The 24,410-nt window shown below is 35.9% G+C and overlaps 3 protein-coding genes across 4 annotated transcripts; 2 read left to right on the plus strand and 1 right to left on the minus strand.

Moving 5' to 3' along the window:
• The first annotated feature begins 206 nt into the window (after positions 1–206).
• On the plus strand, positions 207–1,793 carry LOC119066778. Its single transcript, XM_037169437.1, has 4 exons — positions 207–260; positions 315–371; positions 783–1,262; positions 1,323–1,793. The coding sequence occupies exons 1-4, from the start codon at positions 222–224 to the stop codon at positions 1,755–1,757; spliced, it is 1,011 nt and encodes a 336-aa protein (XP_037025332.1). The 5' UTR covers positions 207–221; the 3' UTR covers positions 1,758–1,793.
• Positions 1,794–2,274: 481 nt separating this feature from the next.
• Positions 2,275–21,067, plus strand: LOC119066766. 2 transcript variants are annotated; one of them, XM_037169406.1, is made up of 4 exons: positions 2,275–2,279; positions 19,133–19,391; positions 19,452–20,236; positions 20,509–21,067. In XM_037169406.1, exons 2-4 carry the CDS (start codon positions 19,133–19,135, stop codon positions 20,953–20,955), a joined length of 1,491 nt encoding a protein of 496 aa, XP_037025301.1. In that variant the 5' UTR covers positions 2,275–2,279; the 3' UTR covers positions 20,956–21,067. The 2 variants fall into 2 exon arrangements, with proteins under 2 accessions (XP_037025301.1, XP_037025300.1); XM_037169405.1 differs by lacking the exon at positions 2,275–2,279 and adding an exon at positions 16,713–16,917.
• Positions 21,068–21,836: 769 nt separating this feature from the next.
• Positions 21,837–24,160, minus strand: LOC119066763 (myrosinase 1-like). Its single transcript, XM_037169398.1, has 7 exons — positions 23,812–24,160; positions 23,618–23,754; positions 23,016–23,555; positions 22,824–22,956; positions 22,730–22,763; positions 22,317–22,670; positions 21,837–22,257 (listed from the first exon to the last, which is right to left on the minus strand). The coding sequence occupies exons 1-7, from the start codon at positions 23,978–23,980 to the stop codon at positions 22,050–22,052; spliced, it is 1,575 nt and encodes a 524-aa protein (XP_037025293.1). The 5' UTR covers positions 23,981–24,160; the 3' UTR covers positions 21,837–22,049.
• Positions 24,161–24,410: the final 250 nt, after the last annotated feature.

The following is a 24,410-nucleotide window of genomic DNA, read 5'->3' on the forward strand; positions in this document are numbered from 1 at the left end:
CAATTGAACACATAAAGTAACTTTTAAGAGACAAATTCGCGTTTTAAAACCTCTGGCACATGACTAAGCAAAGCACTGCGCAAATGCTTCACGTATTCTTTTCAGGCTCAATTTATTTGACATAGAAACACATTTCTGCTAAGCAAACTTAACACATCTGAGTATAAATACCTTGAATTATGTTTTACGTCGACAGTTCTATTTCCACTGGCTGTATCAAAATGATAATTCAATTATTTTCCATATATTTTTGCGCACTGGTAAGCCCTACCGATTCGTTTTTGAGATCATTTTTTATCGATTAGAATTTTTAGGTACTTAGCGCTAATGCGGCGGTATCATTTGTTCCAGGATGTGATTGCCAGAACCCGGTATAATTTTATTTGTGGGCAACAATATGCTACTAGAACTGTAAAATGGTCCGAAACGTAGACGAGGTCGAGTACTGTAATACCATTTTACAGTTCCTGTAGCATAATAGATGAAGCGTTATTTTATCGTCGACGCAACAATATCGCACATTATACACTCGACGAAGAATAACCACTAAAGAATCTGGAAAACTTTTGTTTGGATAATTTTCTCTTGAACACAGCAAAAAACAAACTAAACTCGGACATTACATGCCTAGGCAAATCATATTCTTTGAGTGTGTTAGTGCAAGCATAAACTTAAATTTTCTACAGCCGAAAACTGTAGAAAATGACGTAGTTATTTTTGTGTTGCGACGATAAAGTGCACTTTACAGGCGAGAGATAATAAGTAACATTTTTCAAAATTAGACTTACATTGATCAACCAGACAATATAGTACAATGTTGGTCCAAATTGAAATTTTATAACCAAATCGATGAAAATTTCGCCCTCCAATATGGCTTTTTGGATCAAGGAACTGCAATGGGTTGCAATTACACCGACTACAGGAAGGCAGTGGATGATTTCAAAACAGCATCAAAACACATTGTGGATACGTATTTCGGTTATAAGAAAAGCGACTGCGAACCAGCTGTCTATAGTGGGCTGGACAACTGGAAAAAACTTTTGACGGACACATTTTATCCATTTATGGCTTGCACTTACGTATACTATCCACCCGAATGTGCAGTAAATATCAAACATTCCGTGTACTTCAGTGCAGAGAATTTAGTAACTACCTTGGTTGAGTGTGCTAGACTCAAAAGAACCAGCCAACGACCTGATTTCCGACTTTTAGTGAACGAGCTTTTATTTAAAAAGCCCTTTGAATGTAACTGTATGAAGATAGTAAGTTTATCAATTTTCTCAAATTAGACACCAGTAGTGGGACCGATAGTGTATTTTCAGGATCCAAGGCCGATTCCTGTCAGTGAGGAGCAGTGCTATTCAGCAGAATATTTTTCTACCGTAAAATCTTGGATTAGTGACAATTTCCGTCGAGTTAAAGAGACTTTCAACAATGCCAGCAAGGCTAATCCCGAATGCAATTACTCTGAGTTTATCCAGAATGCAATTGGATTGGAGGAGAGAACGAACGAATGGATTACGATTCTACAATGTCCCAGCCCAACATTTGAACAATTGAATCTATTTCGTGCAGAGTTGTTGGAAAAAGGTCTGGAAACGAACAAATTAACTCGCAATTATGTTTTGGAGCAGCCGAAAAAATGCTACTTTACCCCAAGACAATTACGACAATCGGCATTGACAATTTCTCATTATATAATTCAGATTTTATCAAAATGTGTATCGTACAAGGACGCACAGAATTCCTATTGTTAATTTCACCAATAAAACGAATGCAATCTATTTGACAAAGAATCAGTATTTTTCCCACCAGACTCCCAATCTCACCAGCCGGAAACTATACATAGAACTTTGTTAAATCAGTTAATCAAGTAGTAGATTTTATAGCAACGAATGCAAATTAAGGAAAGATCCCGTCAATAAATGCCAATGTAATCAATGTGCTAGAGCAACGATCTTCAAGAAAAGAGAGCATAGCGAGCAGCTATCGGCCAAATAGTGTACTAATGAAATTGTTTTTTAACAGTCTTTCACAGTTGTGTGACAAACTTTCAAGTTTCAGTGCCCTATTTAGAGTATCACTCATGCTTGAAGTACTTTGGCAAGAGTTTGGCAAGAGACCTTGCAAATCAAAAATAACAACACACTTCAAGCATGAGTAGTACTCTCAATATAGAACACTGAAACTGGACAGTGTATCAAACAAATTTTGGCACTGGAAAGAAATCTGTAAAAAAAATCATACAAAACAGTACTCGCAATACGCAAAAATATCTTGTCATATCCATCGCCGAGAAGGCCGTCATAGGCACAATCAAAGAGCTTAACTCATGATCCAATAAACATATTTTCATCAACATTTTTGAAACTAAAACTTCCAAAAAAAATTTGCAAATATGAATGTATACAGCCACTGCCACGCCTAGTTGCATTAAATTGAATTCAAATCCATCAAAAAACTAAAGTTCACTTCAAGGTAATATTCCGGAAAATCGATTTCGATTGAACATTTCAGTTTTTATTTCAAATATGAAAGAAAATTATTTATTTACGATTGATTGGAAGGGAAAGTAGTCTGTCTGAAAGGTGTACCCATGTATAATGTATATTCGAATGATATTACGATGAAATATTCAACATCCTATCTTTCAATGAAAAGCACTTTTGTTAACAATTTTATTTATAAAACGAGTGACTCTTTATGCAGAAACTTTGTACTCAATTTAAAATTTGAAGTGGCTGAGTTTGACATGCTTTCAGAGTTTAAAAATGCAACCATTTTTCCGGAAAAATTACAGTTCACTTGCTTCGTTACTTTACAACGTCATAATGTATCATGATGAAGTACCTGTTTGAGAGATGCGGGAAAAAGTGTTGATTTGAAATTAAAACGAATCTGTCAATGTTTGACCTCGTGTTGGACAAAATAGTCACGGCACCATTACTGAAGGGCGTAACCAAGTTTGTTTTTTCCTAAAACCTAGAATTATTTGGGCCACATACAAAGTCAATCCGACTTTCGATTGGTCGAAAAACCAATTGTTAACGATTACCACTGACACGATGTTGCCTAGATGCTCAAAAGTGTTCGCGGTGGTAAGCAATTTATTGAAAAACATTGAATCAATCAACCAAACTAAATTTATCTCCTGCAAGCTGATATTTCATACATTACGCGTTTCTGCATATAAACACAAACACATACATAACCACAGCCTATACGATTGGATAATTCACACATAACCCACCTAGGGTAAATTTACTTTCCATCTACATATTTGAAAAAAAAAAAATCGCCGAACGGCGGAAGCGAACACGGGACCAGCAGCATATCAACCAAACATGCTGACCACTACGCCAACAAACCACATAACGCGATGCAATTGGTGTCGGTAGTGGTTCGTTAGTCACTTCTACATCGATCAAATGATCAGAGTAGGGGGCCGTTCATAAATTACGTAACGCAAAAATCAACATTTTTCAGACCCCCCCCCCCGGGTCTGTAACGCTAAAAGGGTCAAGTTTGACCCAATTTTGTTAGAACCGTAACGCTTGCCTCATACCCCCCCCTCCCCCCTCTTGCGTTACGTAATTTATGAACGGCCCCTAGTCGGAATGATGTGATTTGAACGAAATGTTGAGGTGGATAGTATATGTGTGTGAGTAAGTAAATAAAGGATTCTCTGTATGATGTTTTTTTTTGTTGTGAATGCGTTTTAAAACAACATGCTTAATTAATTAATTTTATCTCCTGCAAGCTGATATTTCATACATTACACGTTTCTGCATATAAACACAAACACATACATAACCACAGCCTATACGATTGGATAATTCACACATAACCCACCTAGGGTAAATTTACTTTCCATCTACATATTTGAAAAAAAAAAAACGCCGAACGGCGGAAGCGAACACGGGACCAGCAGCATATCAACGAAACATGCTGACCACTACGCCAACAAATCACATAACGCGATGCAATTGGTGTCGGTAGTGGTTCGTTAGTCACTTCTACATCGATCAAATAATCAGAGTAGTCGGTCGGAATGATGTAATTTGAACGAAATGTTGAGGTGGATAGTATATGTGTGTGAGTAAGTAAATAAAGGATTCTCTGTATGATGTTTTTTTTGTTGTGAATGCGTTTTAAAACAACATGCTTAATTAATTAATTTTAAATCCAAATTTTTGTGGTTATTTCGCTAATGTATGAAATATCAGCTTGCAGGAGATAAAACATTGTTCTACCTTGGTGTATATTTCTCGAATCACTTCTTATGTACAATTGTATATACACTCGCTGGCGCTCGTTATATACAATTGTACATACGAAGTTATTCTCGAAATATACACCAAGGTAGAAAATGTACTATTAAATCCAAATTTTTGTGGTTATTTCGCTAATGTATGAAATATCAGCTTGCAGGAGATAAAACATTGTTCTACCTTGGTGTATATTTCTCGAATCACTTCTTATGTACAATTGTATATACACTCGCTGGCGCTCGTTATATACAATTGTACATACGAAGTTATTCTCGAAATATACACCAAGGTAGAAAATGTACTATTATTCGTAATCTTTGGCCATTTTTAGTCAAGAATAGTTCCTAGAATACGAAATTAACATCAAAGAGTCACGACTTATATCCATCTTAGCTCACAACATTGAATAAATGCACTAAAGTACCTACTCATATGAAAATATTCTTCTAACATCGCGCTTATAAACACAAATATAGAAAGTGTGGTATCGTTCGAAATGTAATTGAACAGCCTTTAATTTAAACTGTATGGTACGACCTGCATGTTGACACTGTTGTGCAGGAGAGACGCTTTACCTGTTAAAGAATGGTTTTTCAATAAAATATTTCAAAAAGTTACCGTCCACTTTCCGACCACTTGCCCTGATTTATGATCAGTGGACATCGACTAACATTTATATACAATCAAATTTGAGTTACATTACATTTTTAATTATACATCGTTCAAGCACACCGTGGTCGTTTAGACAAAAAACCACAAAAAAATCAGGTAAAATTTCTGTATAGAAAAAAATTGGTTTTACTAAAGTTACGGCCATGGGGTGTCGTCGAAGTTCGCCGACGTTTTTGATTTTTCGATCTTTTCGATCTTCAGTAATATGGCCCTCTATGGTTGAATAGATTCAGGCTGCAAAACAAAGGTAAAACAGTCAAAATGGCAAGTAACCTCATAAGAATCCAATGACTTTTCCGGTTGATCAAAATTGTTTATCTTCTACTTGTCCCGCAACTTCAGCATAGCAATCAATTAAGTCTGTTGCTCGTTATAATAAGGACAAATTGTTATAAATTGCTTTCAATATAAAAGCTTGTGAAGATACAATTCGAACATTATTCACTCATTGGTTGAGATTTAACAATAAATTAGAAATTTAGCAAAAACAAAAAAATTTCCAATTTGTGTAGGTTCTGCCGTTCAACTCTAAAAATAAACAAAGAAGATGAAGACGATGTCCTAAACGATTATTAAATTGCCGGAATTTTCATTTTATCGTACCGGACGCTATCATAATCTTATTTTATTATTATTCCGCACCGGCCCAAAAATGGCTGATTTATGATCTATGGAAACATATCTCCTTTTTATAATAACATCCTAACCAATAAAAATTACATAAAGCACCGGACATCTATTCAAAAATTTCTTTCTCGTTTCTTTATTACGAAAATAGCACCACATAAAATCAAAATAATAAACAAAATTGCAATGTCAACAAAATGCCTTTTATATATAATGTTATACCATGGCCTACGGCCACACTGGATGGGCTCGGTGAGTATAAATATAAACGAGCTTTGCGTGTCACCTTATCATGTTTTTCGATTTAATATCCTCCCAACCTCAAGACTGAGACAGAGATATGAAGTATTTTCGGTGGAAAAAAATGTATCTGGGAAATTCTTATCACACACACGTCTAATAAAACCCTTTTTGTCATAATAAATGTATAGAGAGCGAGAGGGACAGATTGAGACAGTGCCTATATTCAGAAAATATTCTATAATTTATATGTGAGCTGTGATGACGATACAATGGTGTAAAGTATAACGAAATTTTGATTACAACATTTTATGTCTTCCCTATCATTGTTCCATATATCCCTAAAAATATATATTTTCAAGGATGTTAAATCATGGCATTACACATTATCTATACATAAGTATCGTCTTGCTGTTATGTATACAGACAGCGTGGCAAAAACAAGCTATAACCAAAAACTTGGTGGTTATGTTGTCTATTTTAAATTCGCATGTGAAACACAATGAGATCATCCGTTTTGTGAATTTTGGGGAAAATAACATCCTCAAAAACATATCAAGCGGGAATGTAAATTAGAGACGAAGAAGAACATTAAGTCGAGGTGTTTCCCGCAGAGTGGTTTAACATTTCTACTGAAAATGAATAGATACAATAGCTCTATACACTTTTATTATAAAAGACATTTTACTTCTCTATACATATCTACTCCATTTCGCTTGAATATTTTATATAATTTCCCAGGTTATATTCGGTGAAACGGTGAAACAACATTGAAGATTTATACATATACGCCACTATTTTCATACATGTGTGAATATGGATACGGATATCACTCTGACATTACCTAAATAAACTTTAATTATAATGTATATTATACTCCTTCGCCTTCGCCTCTCATTCCACCAGTTTCCACCGGTACAATATTCCCATTGTTGTGTTATTGTCATGAAGCTTTAATTCTCAAAGGAATTTTGCTAAAAATAATTATTTCGAAGAAGTTTCACAATAACGCCGTGTATAATAAGATATTTTCGTGCGAATGATCACTCATCTGTCAAACGGGAATGTCTTTGCGAAAATCAGAAACGTGATATCATCTGTAATCAGTTTATGAAATTACAATAATAATTGTACAGAGTAAAATGTCACAGTCACATTTCATTTTTATCTTTTCAGACTTGAAGGATTAAAGGGTTGGAATTCAATAACGGTGACAGACAGGAATTATAGATTTATTATCGAATCTGATACCTCGTTCGATACAGAATCTATTTGTTCCTTAGTTTTTACCATAGTTTTTATTATACATAAGCGAAAACCCATCGCTTCGTATTATTTTCGATGTTTATAAGTAACAGATGACGTGCTGTCTGACGGATCTAGCGTTTTTTTTCCGATTGTAGGTTCCTATTTTTCATGTTTTTCAAAAGGATATTTATCAAGAAATATCGGGTTTTTAGTATCAAACTATCGATATCTTGATCATTATCAAAATATCAATACAGTTTGTTCATGTCATTTTTACACAGTTTTAGATATGTCAGAGTTTTAAATGTACCCAGTCAATTAAGTTCTTACCAAATTATGAATTTTTGGCGCAAAATTTAAAATTTCTATCGCGAATTCAAATATTGCGCAATTTGGGAAGAACTTAATTGACTGGGTACATTAAAAACTCTGACATATCGACAATCTTTAGAAACTGTGTAAAAATGAAATGAACAAACTGTAGTTATCGATATTTCTTTCGATTGATAAAGATCAATGAACTGCTACCAGCATGAACACTACTTTGACAAATGTCCAATTTGGTGGCTTTTGTGATGAGAGCTACCGCTCAACATTGATTGTATTGTGTGTTTTAACTCATACAACGCAACAACGCAATCTATCTTTACGAAAGAAACGCAGTGCCTACTATGTCTTCATCAGCCTCCAAATATTTCTTATGTTCATGCTAGGAGCAGTGCGTTGTAATGATAGAAAGTCAATAATTATCTAAATAAATAAATTCCACTTAGAGTCTATCTTGTGGTATTCCATTCTGGAGAGGGATTACGGCGTCACTTTTCTTTTCTCAGTTCTATCAAAACTCTACCGATAGAGAACTATTTCACCATTTCACTGAACGATGTCGCTGCAGCCAAGCCAATGTCAACATGTGTTTGACTCGACGGATCTTAGTCAAACAAAATGTAATCGTATATCACATGATCTCAGGATTCCGGAACAGTAATCAGTTTTTCAATCGGCCCTGTATTGGCTTGGTGATAAGGGTTTGAAAGAACGTTTGTTGTTATTTCATCATATCGTCTTTTAAGACTCTTATCGCTGAATAAATTTGTTACTTCGAATGTTTAGGGTACCACTTAGTGTTTGAAAAGAAATCAACTATTTCATTAGTTTTAACCTGTTACAGACGGCTATTATGTATTATGCATTGTTGGTTCTATTACTTCCATCTTCCATCGATCAGAGTACTTTTAATCGGTTGATTTCGAATCTTGGACTTTATTTTTTTTTAAATGCATTTTACTATATCGTAGCTATCGATAACAAATGACTAATCGCTTCAAAGGGGCTATAGCCATTTTTCATATTCCACATTGTTAAGTTCTTTAATTTTTTTTTTAACTATGATATCGTCACGTGACGTCATGACCTCTAGGAAGCCATATTTCACATTTCACATTGCTACGTTCTTTTAATTTATGTTAATGTTATGATGTCGTCACGTGACGTCATGACCAGAGGAATCATCTGTCATCCCAAAATTTAGGAACCAACCTTGAAACACCTCACTCATGTCGAAAATAACCCAAATCCATCAGAAAATCCGATTGAAGTTAGGAAGTGTCAGAGGAATCATATGTCATCCAAAAATTTAGGAACCAACTCTGGAACATCTTACTCATGTCGAAAAAAAACCCAAGTCCATCAAAAAATCAGATGGAAGTTAGGTAGTACAAGAGGAATCACCTGTCATCCCAAAATTTAGGAACCGACCTAGTGGAAGTTAATACTGAAGGATCACAACAATTCCCAACCAGAAATACATCCCAAAACAACACACACCATTCACCACATTACCATCCATATCATGCAAGAAAATACACAACTCACACCCACACACATACAAATTGGCTTTTATATGGCATTTGTATGGAGACTTTGGGGAGCTCCAGCTACCAAGATATGAGTTTTTTCCAACTTTTGAAAATTCCATTCTTATTTTTGGGCCAATATTAGCATATAACCAAAATTTCAGGAAAATCTATAGAAACGCTTAGGAGTTGCTGGATCCACTTTTCCATAGGAACTAACTAACGTAGGCGATTTCAGTTATCTGAAAAAACGAAATTTTGCTTATTTTCATACAAACATCAATATTTCGAAGTTCAATATCTCGGCCAATTTTGAAGCTGCAGTAACGTGTGATAGCTCGTTGAACTCGTATGGATTCCTAGATTCCAGATATCCTAGTTTAGGAGTCATTGGAGTTAAGGGGGAGACGTCAAAAAGTTGCTGTTAATATACTTCACCGTCCTCAAAAAAAATTTGTTAAAACATTTTTGGTAGTGGACTTGCGTCACGCCCGCTTACTAACGTGCGGGCATGTTAGCAAATTTGACTGTGGACATTTGATTGGGATGTGTGATTCGGACGCTATTAAATTGGAATCTTTATTCCATTTCCTTTCGTATACTCTTAAAGTCATTGGACTCTGGAGGATTTTCAGCGACGCATTTGATTAAAATATACTTTGATAAGTATCAAATGAGGATACTTATCGAATTCATAAATTATTAAACGAGTTTAAGAACATTTCGAAGTAACTTCTGAAAAAAAAAGCCTCGCACAAGAATAAGTTTTTTTGCTACAAAATCGATTATCTGTCAAGTGTAACAAACTTACAACAAACTCAGCAAAAAATGTTGTTTGGGCACAAAACACATCAAACATCACCGCGAAGGTGTATGGGATATTTCTTCGATAAAAAAGTGTTTCTCATTTCAGTGTATTTCTTTGTTTCTCGCTTAAATTAATAAACAAACGTACCTTAACTTTTATCAATAACATACTGAAAGTTTTCCCTTAATTCATGCTGAACATGCAATCGGGAGTGGTTTGATTGTGACTCAATCCGGTGGTTTTTTTGTGTTGGAAAAATAGAACCGAAACAATGGAAATCTTTGTATAAATAAATAAACAAAGGTAAATAAAATAATAAATTCGTCAATTAATTTCCATCGCATTAGAGGTGTTCACTCCACAGCGGCCATTACACACATTTTAAACGAATTACAGAGCACATAGAAAGTGTATCCATAATTAGATTGGTGTAAAACATACAAACAAAAAATATCGAGGAAACAAACGTTAAATTCCAAATTCATAAAATAACAAGCTCAGACATCATTACAAAAACTAAAACGCTCGCGAAAGCATTAATAAACTCGTAATGCTGTTCATGTCGTTGTCATTTTATAATAAGTAAATACCACTGACGCCCCCGTCATTATAGTTTAGTGTGGAATTATTTATTTTCCTAATACATATGCTCGTGTATCGGTTACCCGATCCCCTTGATCCGCAAAAGAATTATAAAATTGACTGAGACGATATTATGTACCTACACACAGGTTGTTGGATTGATACAGAACAATTTTTTGTCGCTTATAAATCAATAAATGAACTGTGCGACATAAAACTGTTGTACGATAATATCCGTAGTCGCTTAATCTAATTTAGTTTTGAAAAGGGAATTCAATATTTACCTTTTACGTCGAAAGAAATGATAGATTTAAATCGAAAGGAATTCGGAATCAATTGCAATTCATTACAAGAAATCCTTGTAGACAACTTTACGCTCAAATTCGCTTAGTTTTCAGTAAGCAATTTTATCAAAGTTCTTATCGCAAATTAATTCGAGTCTCATTGAAACAGAAACTTCGAAAGCTCTTTCCATTCAAGTAATATTTTCTGAAAGGATTGAAAGGAATGTAATGAGTTTCATTGTGTGTATGGAAGAAGAACTTTACACAACAGACGGCAAGCATTTCAATTGAAGTGTAATCGAATCTATTACGTCGTTTGAGCTGAGTATTTAAAAAAAGACTGATGCAATATATATTATGCACCTGTTGCCAAGATTGGTATTTTGACGTGTAGGACATTATTGCCCTAGCCGAAGGGGTGGGTCATAATGCCTACACGTCAAAATAACAGTCTGGCTGTAGGTGCATATCATATTTTATCTGTCGAGAACAGATATATCGAGATAAACAAAAACTCCCTAGAGGGATAAGCTCGAGATTATTGTTCTAGACAGATAATATAAATTACTCACTTGTTACGAAGGAGTCGAGGCTTGCCGAGACTGATAGTGACAAGTGTGTACTCTATTTTATTACATAAGCGAAAACGGGACAACAACATAGACCTGAAGTGTAATCTTTGAATTATTCTTCTAGTTAAGTAATTTTGATATCCGAACACTGCGCGCATGTTATATAATCTTTTACTTCATTTGTTTCAGCATAAGCTTTTCCATATACTATAGCATCAGGATAGCATCAAATATGTTTAAAATGCATCATTGGGTCAAATGAGCCAAATATAACCATACTAAAAGCTAAAGTTTGAGATGCAATATCTCGATCTTGGCCAATTTTTACGTACAGATTACGACTAACATCAATACCCTCTCTAGGTTGCTAGAGAACTACATTTATTAAGAAGGTGGAAAAATGCAACGTAGCCTCTATGTAACATGTAAAATTAGAAATCAGTCAAAAGTGTATGATTCTACAAACAAAGGAATAAGGTGGCATTTTGACAGCATCAGAACGAAGTTTCTTTGCTAGAGAGGGTATTGCTTACATACTTTTAGAGGCATTGAAGTCAAGGTGAAAATTCAAAAAGTTGCTGTTAGGTTCCTTTGCCTATACAAAAAATGTTGGCAATTTTTTGTAGTGTGTACTTTCGTCACGGCGGCGCCTTGATTTTAAGTAAAAATTGCAATTAATTTCATTTTAATTCGGATCGAATTTCGCTTATTTGCTTTGTTTTTTATTAAAACAGCTAACAAAATGATTTTTTTTCCCGACTTAGTTAACTTGTCATATGTTATCGACGACAAAAATAATGACAAGCTCTTGGTAATATGGTCCTTTATTTTGCATAATTATCTTTGTTTTATTCATTTTCACAAACCTTTGTATATTAAAATGGATGTTAAAAAAAATGAAGTACAAGATTTCAAATTAACTGATTAAAAATACTTTGATATATAGAAGTAATAGACCCGATAATAATATTGGTCATACGCTTGCTGTCTGTAACAGCCATAAAACGGAAAAAAGTCTTTTCCTATGCTTGTGCATGTAATAAGGCTGTTACATGTATAGGCAATAGCCTTTACATCACTCGCATAGGAAAACGTTATACTACACACGGGAAATAAAGTGATATCTCGTATCACGATGAGTAAATGTACCTCGGGCTAAAGCCCTCGGTTACTTTTACTCATCTGGATACGAGATATCACTTTACTTCCCTTGCATAGTAATGTACTATTTTTTATAGTTTTATAGCGATTCTTAGCTTTACACCGAAAAGGTATATTTAAAAAAAGCGTCTAGACTATCATCAGTTATCGGTAACAACGACAAAACAGAGCCTTCAGCTCTGGTTATTATTCTCTTATATAGCAAAATGTATGGAAAATCTAATGAAGTAAAAGATTATGTGTAACACATCGCGATACTTTGAAAAAAAGGACGTAACAGATTCAATGACTAAATCATAGAACGCTTGTCGCTTGTAAAAGGTTAGTGCATCTAAATAAGGAACTATACATCCAAAATCGTGTAATAGAAATGGATGAGCATAATACATCCTAATAAAATAAAAGTCCATAGAACTTTGAGCATCAACGTTTAGATTAAAGCAACAGTTTTATATGGTACGACATTTATTTTGTGATAAATGGAAGTTTTTTGTTCGGTCCCTCATAGATTTACAATATTATAAAACTGGGCTAAAGTAATTTTTTTTCCTCTTGCACACTGCTTCCGATTAATATACTCAAGAGAATGGTTTTTATTATATTGGATTTTATGTGGCAGCATTATAGAAAGAAGCTAGTCGTTTTTGGCAACAGTTCAATATCAAAGTGAAAACGGGTACTGGCTCTTCGCTCTGCTTTTTTTCGTCGTCTTCCTCTTGTTCTTCGTTTCCTCGTCTATTCGCATTAATTTTCTTATTGTTGAAAAGTTGGTCGCCATATGAAAAGGATTTTCGTTTCGTTTTTCTTTTTTGTAGCGAAACATTTATTGGCGTAAAAAGTGGAAACTTCATGAAACAACAGTGTAATTTGCATTATCTAAAAAGTTAGCAATTTTCCTTTAGCTAATTTACTTAAAAGTTTTTAGTATATATACGAAAACCAAATATTTCAGCGTAAATTGATTAAAAACTTTTTACTTTGGCTTTCACTCGGTTGGTGTTTCCCATTTTCAGTGTTTTGTAATAAACATTAATTGGATTTTTTGTTAATTCAAAAGATAATAAGTGGGGCTGAACCATTAGCAATATGTGGTTCTTTTGTGTCTTTGACAACCATATAGCCGGATGGGGAAAATTTCATTAAAATGAACAAAGCGTAAAGTAGTCAGTTCCTGCTGAAAGGCATAAGTATATGCTGTGAGACAAACAAATCAAACGAATCTGAGGATTGCTATTGTGAAGAACGATGTGGAAATTTATTCTATGCTGTGATGAAGGTAAAACTTCCATTGTCGTTGAAAACAGTCCGTACCGATAATGGAGGAGAAAAGAAAGCTGAAATTTGTGCAGTGCTCCTTGTCATCAAGAGGCACATTTTTTTGGACTTTTTCAGGGTATTAAATTTCTGTCGCCGTTGCTATTGTTTTGCGATGTACATAACTTCATTATTATTATCATCCTACGATTTGTAAATGCACCTCGAGCAGTCGTTGCAGTCGGTTTTCCTCTGTGTTAATGTTCGATTTATAACCCAGCCGCAATAATATACTATTATTGGTGGAAAATGCACAAACTTTGACAAAAGTTTTAAACGAGACCCCTAAAGTCAAAGGATTTTAAATCTAAATTTGTTTAACAAAATCGGCGTTTCTCTATTATAAATTCGGGTTATTTTCAAATCTCCTGCCAGATGCGCCTGTTAACCGTACCAACCGTTGGCCGTACCAAAACTACACGGATGATAAAATAACTAGACCAAACTTTTGTGATGAACCCGAGGGAGGATAAAACAACAACAACATCGTAGCGTAATAACTATGCATATCCAAACTATTATTAAGATAAAATGTCGGTGCAAATAGAGCAAAAATAATTCCAACTAAATTGAGCATACAAACAAAAACATAATAATCGGCCGTCTCTCATCCTTTTTGTTAGAAACGGAAAATATACACACAACAGTCAAAGTCAGTCATATACACATATAGATTTAGTGTAGATAACTATAAACACCCATTTGCAACTAAGTGTACACAAGGCACAAAACGATTCTGACCTTTTCAAACTTATGAAAATCTTTATTCTCCTCGGAGGGTTGTTGATGCCGTTATAACATCCAACAGTATACTCAGACGTCAGAGAGCATCCCTCGTTTTCTATGCCGTAAGGCGTACGGTATATAGTAATGGTTATTATGTAAACATCAATGATCTTCTCACTTCGGCAATGAAATATTTACAGAAAGTATTTTAAATGGGAAAGGATAAAAACGAAAATGAAAAAGGAGGAAGACCTTTTTTCGTATAAATATTTTTTTTGTGGGGGGGGATACAATATACATATATGAATGATTGTTTGTTTGTTTGTTTTGATTTTAAATCAAAAATAAATTCCGAACTACGAACAACATTAATATATTTTGTTGTTGAATGAACATGAAATGTTTTGCATCTCTGCGAAAATTGTCGGATTTAATAGTCAAAAACGATTTTCAAATCAAAGTGTGTACTGGCAGGAGTTTCGAAATTGTTTTAGGCAGCAATTCATTTCCATTTATTCGGCAATTTTGTGTGTAGCAGCACATCTCTTGTTTTTATCACATTAAAAAGTTTTCCCAACTCAAAGCTCAATAATATAAACGTATACATCTGAACTGAAGCACACCAATTCTACACACCAAAGATTGTTATAATAGGGGTAAACCATTATGGCCCGTAAAGTTCGTGAGTACGGCGATTTCGTAGACTTTTGACATAAAATCCGTGGGATAAATGTCAAAAGTTACGAAAATGTCATACTTACGAATTGTACGATTCATAATGGCTTACCCCTAATGTATACAACAATGACTCTATATGTACTGTATGCGTTGTGGTGAAATGTAGTATAGGGAAGAGAATAATACTATCAGACGCTACAGCTTAGATAATTAGTGAAATGAATTGCAAAGTTTTCGTAGTTTTAATTGTTGCTGTTTCGTTTGTTTATTTATTAATTGTCTCTCAGTTTAGCATATTAAATTGCAGCATAAATGTTCTTTGATTCTATTAACGTTAATTGGGAAGCATTGTACATTTGCGCAGAGAAAAATCCTTTGAATATCGGAGAAACTTAATTGACACTGTGGCACCATGGAAGAAGCGACTAAAGTTAGGAAATTGTTGTGTAAAACTCTTGTTGCTCTTGGTGCTCTTCTTTCACCAAAAAGATTGTGTATCAATGAAAGACTATTCTTATACCAGAGCATTATTTGAATATCTTATCTAGACTTTCACTGACTTAATTAGGACAAGTAAAGCACGTCCCTGTTTGCACTAAATGCATCACGCTCCTAAAACGCGGTTTCCAAGGTTTGGAAAATTTTTGTCACATTTTCGATCTAGCTCTATACATTTCCATATGTCCTGAGAAGGTCTTTCTAGTGAGCCCTAGATGAAAGAGGAGCATCTAATACAATGGAAATACCTTCCACTGGAGACGCACTTCAGATTGAAGGAGTTATAATAAATTACGAAAATGTTAAAATAATGGTCGAAAAGGTGGTTTTCTTGGTCGATTTCCTCAACTCCCTGTGGTCTTTAGTTTTTGTCCCAATGAGCTCCACTAACATACCCACAGTTTCAGCTTAATCTGATTTATCCTGTTAAAAATTTCCAACAATTTCCTATTTTCTGCGAGTCGCAGAGGTCTAGGTCGATAGAATTTATGAATATTTTTTCACCCCATTGACGAAAAGTTAACTTTCGTCGATTTTTTTGAGAAAAACGGTGTATGCAACTCCTCGACGCTAAATGCCTTTTTAGGAACACGATGTAATTAGCATACTCAACCTGTGTCAATCTATGCTAGATACCTAGGGTATAAAATAGTTTTTTTATGTAATCGATGTGCAAAGTGAGCAAAACACATCGTGAACCTAATAAAGTACTCTGCATCCAGTTGCATACAACGTTTTATGCCACAGAGGCATCTAAAGTTTCTAAATTTTGCATATTATGATGCTGAGTGGCATTAGAAACGTTTATCACTCGGTGGCAAAAATAACAATTTCTTCATCCAAGGATAAGGTAATAATAGAAACAGGATAGTTACGAGCCTTCTTCTTTTTAGTTAAGAGTCTGGTTTTATCTCGTTCCAGCGTAGATTTTTGCGACTTGATTTCCTCTTTCAGTACTCATAACTGACAGACGATCGGAACTGGCCTGTTTACCCTACCTAACTAACTAATAATTCTCATTGTTAAAACTATAGTATGTTAGCAACATAGAAGGAATTAAATGAAATACAAAATATTCCAGCACGGTATTTTGAGCACCAGCTTGTAAAACAGCTGAATACTTTATTTATTTACGCTATTATACGATTACCTATGCAAATAATTATTGTTCATCGGGTTTTTACTGTTCAAGTTGACGACATTCCAATTCGAATTACCAATTTCACTTGATATTCAACCACATTTGCATTGCAAACGAAATATAAAATAGTCAAATAAGTTGTTCTTATTGATCGAATTCTACTCTCAAAATTGATTAACCCCAATTGAATAAAATGAACAAATTTATTGGCATTTTATAAATTGATTTCGAAGTGAATTGTGAGTGTTAGCACTGTGCATTTTAAACTCATAAAAGTGTAGTAAATTTAATTAATAGGCGCAGTGAAAATTTAAGACCACGTCCACTATGGATTCCATCAACACACTTCAAGCAAAAGAGCTATTGATGACAGCTGCCAAATAGAGTACTATTTTGTATGAAATTTTATCCCCACTCTTTTTACAGTGTAAAATTTTGTATGAAGCACTGTTAAGTTTCAGTACCATATTTAGCGTACCACTTTTGCTTGAAGTGCGTTGATTCCATGGACGAAATGATAAATCTCATAAAAAGTGAATACAGTGACTCCCGAAAGTGCCACCGTGTTACGTCTTTTTTGTCCCATTTGTTAGACACATTCATATCTTGTGAGGCATACACGCGCAAAACAAAGTGGAATAATAAAAATAAGAGGTTGACACGATGGCACTTTCAGGCAGTGCCTTTTATAAGGATTTTTCACTGGGGTGCACAACTTTCCGCAGGGTCCATTTTTTCTCTCGAAAGGGACAATTTTTCTGTCGCCAAGGGGCCCATGTTTATTTTTTGTTTTCGTTAACAGTAGTGAACGCAGATAAACATACATTAGTCGGTTCAAGATATTGCTTTTTTCGCCGCAGGCAAAAATTTTTGAAGAAAGGCTGGTCACTAGTTTTGCAAGATCTCATGGCTTCAAAAAATCGGTCTCTTCTAGTTAACATTCTCTGATTTCGAGATAAAGGTACAAATCGCGAGCGGAGCGAGTGAGAAAATTTTCAGATATTCTGCTTTCAAAACGTTCTATTTCTCTTACGCTTACGCGCGATGTAAACTCCAACGTCCTAGGACGGCCCTCTTAACCCCTCTTAATTCATGTCTCGCTGCCGATGAAATTATCAGCAATTATCAAATAAATACAAAAATATAGGCGCAGCTTTGAATTACAGCGGATGATTAGTTTTGAATTGCAGCGCTAAAATAATTAGATTAAATTTGAAGAAACAAATTATGTGACAGATTACAATGAGTTTTTCACTGGGCGGATTTATAAACAGTGGGGTGCACTGATAGGGGACTGGGTGCATTTTTCCTCCGACCTTGTATGTTAAAAAAGGCCCTGGGCACCAATGAAAGTACAAACCAGGTATGGTACATCCATATAAGCCTGATCAAATAGCGATTTCGTTTATTTCGTCCTCAGACAAACTCAGTTTTCTTTTAAATTTCACCAAAATTATCAAAGTCACCAAATGGTTTAACGTAACATTTAAAACGTTTAAAATTTTGTGTATTTTTGCAATTATCGCATCCAGAAACCATTTGATCACATTTATTTTAATTCGAATCGATAATGTGTATGGCCTTCTAGGTGAAGACAGTGAGCTGGACAGTTGTATTTGCAAATTAAGTGTGCTATTGACTAAATGAGTTGTAAATAATTTTCTAATTGGATTTTTTTTTTGCTCAATAGCACACTTAATTTGCAAATACAACTTTCCAGCTCACTATCTTCACCTAGAAGACCCTACACATTATCGGTTTGAATCAAAATAAATGTGATCAAATGGGTTCTAGCTGCGATAATTGCAAAAATGTACAAAATTTTAAATTTTCTGTGTGTGAGGTTACGTTAAACCATTTGGTGAGTTTGATAATGTTGGTGAAATTTAAAAGAGAACTGAGTTCGTCTGAGGACGAAATAAACGAAATAGCTATTTGCTCCGCTCCATACAAATTTTGACATTGGACCATACCTTCTGTATACTTTCATTGCTGGGCACTTGTTTTATCAATGTGTCCCGTTTGAGTTTCTTTTTTTGCCCTGCTTAGTTTTTTCATCGGAGACATTTTTTTAGATCAAGCGTGGAATGTATGGCTGACGATATTTTGACGTTTGATAGAATATTCGGAATAACTGTAAATGCTAACGTTCGATATACGATTTATTTGAATTATAGGGATCCTAAAATATTATTTTGTAGTACTGTGGTGCACTGGGTCGCACCTAGAACTACTGGGTCGCACCGACGGGGGACTGGGGTGCACTTTTCCCCCGAGCTTATATGTTATAAAAGGCTCTGCTTTCAGGTGTTCACGGCAGTATGTAGTGAATAGAAAAATGAAATCTGCCGAAATAGTTGCTGCCGAGTTACATTTTTGTAACTTACATATTCACCCTTTTACCATGACATTTTGGTCGCATATCTAAATCAATATTTTACAATTAAACTTAAGATGAATCCAGTCCTACCAGCACATCTTAGAATTGGCGAGGGACAAGTCAGTGTTGTGCAACCAGACGATCCATTTAGCTATGAGTTATGTGTTGAAACGGCCGTGTTTAATAAAACTCTAAATCAAGAGATCGTTGATTTTATGAAAAATTGGTCAACGGCACAGATTATCGAAAGTTACACTCAAACACGTCCGCATGTTAATCAACAAGTGCTGAAGGGCTTGCTGACTGAAAACCCCACATTTGTTCTTTATTCCGGTGAAATTAGAAAATTTTGATGATTCACTTTTCAGTTTTCTAAGGAACATATTTCCGCAGGTGTGGATCTTATTTACAGCAAAGGACGCAATGGTAAAAAGAAATTTTTGCTGATTGAAACGAACGTTTATACCGCTGGTCAGGATGCAATGCCACCGAGTGCTCAGGTGTACGAAACTCATTCAAATTTGTGTGTACTGAATGACGAATGGAAACGGCAGCCAGTTGAGGCAGGTGGCCTGGCACATATGTACGGTAGAAAAACGAGACGAGACTACGCGTATCCGCACATCATGGCGAAATTGACGAAAGAATCGATCCACGTTGTTCCCATGTTTAGTAAGCGAGAAGATGGGGAAATCGAGACACTTTATCGTTTCGTGGACGGAACAATGCAGGTTAAATATAAAGATGAATGGCAAAACATTCGGGCTTGTTTCTGCACGATGAGTTATCGTACGTGGTCTTTCTTCCCAGTGACCAACAACTTAAAAACGTACATGTGCCCCCATCCCATTGCTGGTCTTGTTGGAAAAAATAAAATTTTGTCTGAGTACGCGTACCGAGATTTTAATGAAAAATACTCCAAGCACGGTATTCAAATCAGGGGTCCAAAGACGATGGTTGGTATAGCAAAGGCAGACATTAGGGAAATCGTTGAGCAGAATTTCAATGGAAGGGCTGTAATTAAAACGCCATATGATTCACAAGGGAGAGGCGTTTATATTATACGCACTGATGGGGATTTGGATGACTTCTATGCAAAGGATGAGTCAGACTACAGTTTGTGGGTTGTACAGGAACTTATTGGACTTGAGGCGTGTCCAAACGATAGGTATCAACAGGTAATGTTCAATCTATGCACCCATTGCCATTGATTTTAAATGTATAAGACACACAGTAACACTATCGAAAATTGGTTTTTCTAACTATCGAATCTTTCCTTGCGTTTAAATTCGCTGTAGAATGCTCAAATTCGGAAAAAATTCGCTATTCAGCCAGGGAACTCGGTGTAAAGATTATTCATGTGTCCACCGCTGATAAAGTGAACTATCTCCGACCTTTAACAGTCTGTATGCCCAGAATACCTATAACTAACTAGCTAAACCATCAACAGATTGGGTTCCATTTGGACGGCCAGATGTACGCATACTCAGTACGAATAATCGCATGCAACAGTCCTTCTGGATTTAAAATGATCACAATTTGCTCTGCTCGGGCCCCAGCCCCATTCGCCAAAGATGGCGAAACTGCAGATATTGCACCTGGTTTGCTACATAAGATAAAAACCGTACATGAAGACGATGTCTACGTAACCAACATCGCTTCGAATCCTGACGGCGAACTGCGTTCCTTTTATTTTGATGATGCTGGTGTGAAGGGAATGGGGATCGGAATGGACGACGTGATCGATGGATTCATGCAGACAGTTTACTGCACTCATGCGATTGACAACATGTGCAAGAAGCTAATCATGGAAAATGGAGAACTGGATGTACAGTTGCTGAGAGAGCTAAATCCCGATCCCCAATTGTTGGCTGAGGTGGTCACCAACTGGAAATGAATGTGAAATTCATAGATTTGTCACGCTACACTGTATCCAGAGATGTAACCAGACGCCTTCTTTAAGATATTTTAGGGGCTTGTCCGAACGACGGTTATAACTGCAGGCTTAAGGACTATCCGCATAAAATACCAATTTTTTTTTAAATAAAGTTTTTTGGGTAAAACCCGTTTACTGACACGGACGAAAAATTATGGGTAGGCGATTAAGCGAATAAACAACTCTTTCATATGTGTGGTGTGATCAACCTTATTTTCTCTACTCAAGAGGCCATGAGAAAATTCGTTTGGTTGACACTTCGTCTGATGACAGTTTGGTGGCAAAATGTCTATTTTCTTATCTCCTGTTTTGAAAGGGGAGAAAATAGAAATTTTCTCCACCGAACCCGAACTGTCATCTTTGTTCTGGAAAATTGTGGAACAAATTGATGGTTTTGTTTCGAAACGGTTAAAAACACCTCGTTTTGTTTTCACTGGAATAAAATAGGAAATTTCAACTCGAGCTATTCGCGGCATTAGCTCCGCAAATTCGCTCTTGTTATGGAATTTCCTATTTTCTTCCCTCTGTAGACAAAAAACTATTTCAACCTACTACACTCCGAATCGTTCTAGCGTACTATTCCAATTTTGAATTTTATTGATTTGTCATTTGAATCCAGAATCCAACAAAACAAAGAATTTGGTTGTGTCTGATACCTATTTTTCTTCATCAAAATTTGTCCCATTTTTACCTCTTCGTCTAACAATACATCCCACCTTCTGGTGTTATCTTTCCGAAAAATATCAATCTGTGAAACGATACCTACTTTTGAGATACACAATACGAACCGTGTATTTTCATCTACCTTTTGAAGTAGATAATGTCCATGTGACACCCTCCAATCGTATTTTACAAGCCAAAACATTATTTCTCTCGAAACCGAAAATGTGGAAATAAAAAAACTCTTCAAAATTGGGCTGTGCTATCTCACTTTGTCAAAGTAGGTATCATGCATTCAACGCATGTTGCTTAGACGATTCGTATTGAAGAGAATTCTGTGGTATTGTCCTATTAAAATTTTTGTATTTCCCATCCAGTCAACTACTTTTGAACATTCAATTAGTTGGTCGATTAAAAAAGTAGAGAACATACGGGACCAAACCAATGAAGAGAATGAATAGATTTGGTAAACCACTCACTGCTGAAGACGGTTGTGGAAATCCGTTTTCGGCAAAGATTTTTGTCAGTTGAAGTGCTGACTCTTTCGGAGTTCTAGTTCTGTTAGCATCTTCAAAGTCAACATAATGAACACCAAACCGTGCACTAACGAGAAACAAATACGTATGAAGTTAGTCACAGATGTACATATACATTCAGCTTACGTGTATCCCATTGTCCATTCATAATTGTCCATCAGAGACCAAGCAGTGTATGACCTGACGTCAGCTCCATCACACTCAATTGCTTTGAGAACTTCATTGATATACAGTCTGTAATAGTTTTGACGACCAGTATCGTCTAACTTTTCGTCCTCACTGCCACCGTATCCGTTCTCAGTAATATAGACTGGCAACGAGTATTGCTTCGACACCCACGTTATGATATTTCTAAAGCCCGACGGCACAACAGACCAACCAATACCATTACGATCCCACGATGAATCACCTTCGGTTCGTATGTTGGCGTCACCGTCAAGTCCACGATTTGTGCCATCCGACGGTAAAACGTAATGGGTGCTAGGTACAATGTATTCAGTCAGAGAAGAATAAGAAAACCGTTTTCGTTGAAACACTACCTGTAGTGGTTTAGACCAAGAAAATCCAAAGTTCCTACACATTTTCAGAGAATAGAATCACAGAGCTAGTAATGAAAGCTAGAATTTGCATTACCATTAATAATCCGTGTCCACTCAGGATCAAATGTGGGTAGTCTCGATTGTCCCGGTTCACTTTTAGCATCTACCAGATCTCTCATAACTTTTGGATATTCGCCTCTCGTAAGTGGATTGGCCCACCAGCCATACTACCAAGACGAAGCAAAAATAGTTAACAAAATTCACTTTCATCTGTCGCAGATCTTACTCGAAATTGAACCGATCTCTCCATTGCCTCCAGATGCTCTGGATCGCTTCGATCTTTCGGCTCTGACCAATCGCAATTTAAAGTGATTCCCATTTTTCCCTGCTGCGTCTGTCTATATTCTTCATCGTATATTCTCCATGCCTTTGCATGAGATTTTACAACATTGTGAGCGCAGATATACTGTTGCCTTGGTGGTTGTTCGAATGGGTCCTGTTCTCCGTAATTCCAGTTAGCCAGACAAAAAACGTGAGGTTCATTGAAGGTCAACCACCACTTGACTCGATCTCCGAACGCCTCGTAGGTTACTCTAGCATAGTCAGCAAAATGATCAACAATTGTATCGTTCAGCCAGCCGCCATCATTTTGAACTCCTAGTGGTGTGTCCCAGTGATAAAGTGTAATGAACGGGACTATATCTTCTGCTAGCAGAGCGTCGATAAGTCGGTTGTAGTAGTCAATCCCAGGGAGACTTACTCCATCTGCCACTCGACCGGTTGGAACAATTCGAGACCAGGATAAAGAAAAGCGATAGAAGTCGGCCTGAGTGAACGATTATCGGTTTGTTAGAAAAATAGTTCAAAAAATAAGACAAAAATTCTTACTCCCATGCTTTTAAGAAGCCTGACATCGTCTAAATATTTATTGTATGAATCACACGCCACATCTCCATTTTTAGAATCGTCAATATTCGCTCCCCCATTTTGATGCGACCAAAAGTCCCAAGTATTTGGACCCTTTCCTTAAATCGTCTACATCGTTCTTATCATGCATTATGCAATTTATTTAATATTTATACCGTCAGCTTCCCATCCTCCCTCAATCTGATAGGCCGATGTTGCTAGACCCCACATGAAACCCTCCGGAAACGTACCATAAAGAAATTCGTCATCGCCGTGGCCATGTACGGCTGTTAGGCTTAGACATGTTAGCGATAGAATAGCAAATTTGAGACACAACAAACGCATCTTTCTGTTCCACTTACTGGATTACGACTGATTAATGTTGCCTGCCGCGTAATGTTAAGTGTAAGTGATAAGATAAGTTAGTAGATATTAGTAAGCGGGGAGCCGATGCGATAGCGAAAAATCGAATTTTGTCTTATTTGGTATAATTTACGATATATGAAAGCGAGCCACTTTATTTTAGTACGTCCCAATCTGTCCAAATCGACTAGTTTAACAAAATATCAACGCACTTCAGGCAAAAGTGATCATAGCGACAGCTGACAAATAGGCTACTATTATGCATAAAATAGTTTTCTTTACACTGTTTTACCGTTATGTGACACACTGTCAAGTTTCAGTACCATATTTAGAGTATCACTCATGCATGAAGTGCGTTGGTGAATATCTATCAGCATCAGTTAACGTACCAGTGCTTATTTAGATCACTCTT

The sequence above is a fragment of the Bradysia coprophila genome, chromosome IV (genome assembly GCF_014529535.1).
Source record: "Bradysia coprophila strain Holo2 chromosome IV, BU_Bcop_v1, whole genome shotgun sequence".
Lineage (NCBI taxonomy): Eukaryota > Metazoa > Arthropoda > Insecta > Diptera > Sciaridae > Bradysia > Bradysia coprophila.

Excerpts from the sequence above, each read along its gene's own strand:
- LOC119066778 (XM_037169437.1), top strand. The coding sequence starts at position 222 with ATGATAATTCAATTATTTTCCATATATTTTTGCGCACTG. Across the intron at positions 261-314 it reads CCATATATTTTTGCGCACTG|GTACTTAGCGCTAATGCGGC; the intron begins GTAAGCCCTACC and ends TAGAATTTTTAG. Across the intron at positions 1,263-1,322 it reads AATGTAACTGTATGAAGATA|GATCCAAGGCCGATTCCTGT; the intron begins GTAAGTTTATCA and ends GTGTATTTTCAG.
- LOC119066766 (XM_037169406.1), top strand. The coding sequence starts at position 19,133 with ATGAATCCAGTCCTACCAGCACATCTTAGAATTGGCGAGGGACAAGTC. Across the intron at positions 19,392-19,451 it reads CACATTTGTTCTTTATTCCG|GTGTGGATCTTATTTACAGC; the intron begins GTGAAATTAGAA and ends ATATTTCCGCAG. Across the intron at positions 20,237-20,508 it reads CAAACGATAGGTATCAACAG|ATTGGGTTCCATTTGGACGG; the intron begins GTAATGTTCAAT and ends AACCATCAACAG.
- LOC119066763 (XM_037169398.1), bottom strand. The coding sequence starts at position 23,980 with ATGCGTTTGTTGTGTCTCAAATTTGCTATTCTATCGCTAACATGTCTA. Across the intron at positions 22,764-22,823 it reads GTGGACACGGATTATTAATG|GAACTTTGGATTTTCTTGGT; the intron begins GTAATGCAAATT and ends GAAAATGTGTAG. Across the intron at positions 22,671-22,729 it reads CTTGGTCTAAACCACTACAG|CACCCATTACGTTTTACCGT; the intron begins GTAGTGTTTCAA and ends CATTGTACCTAG.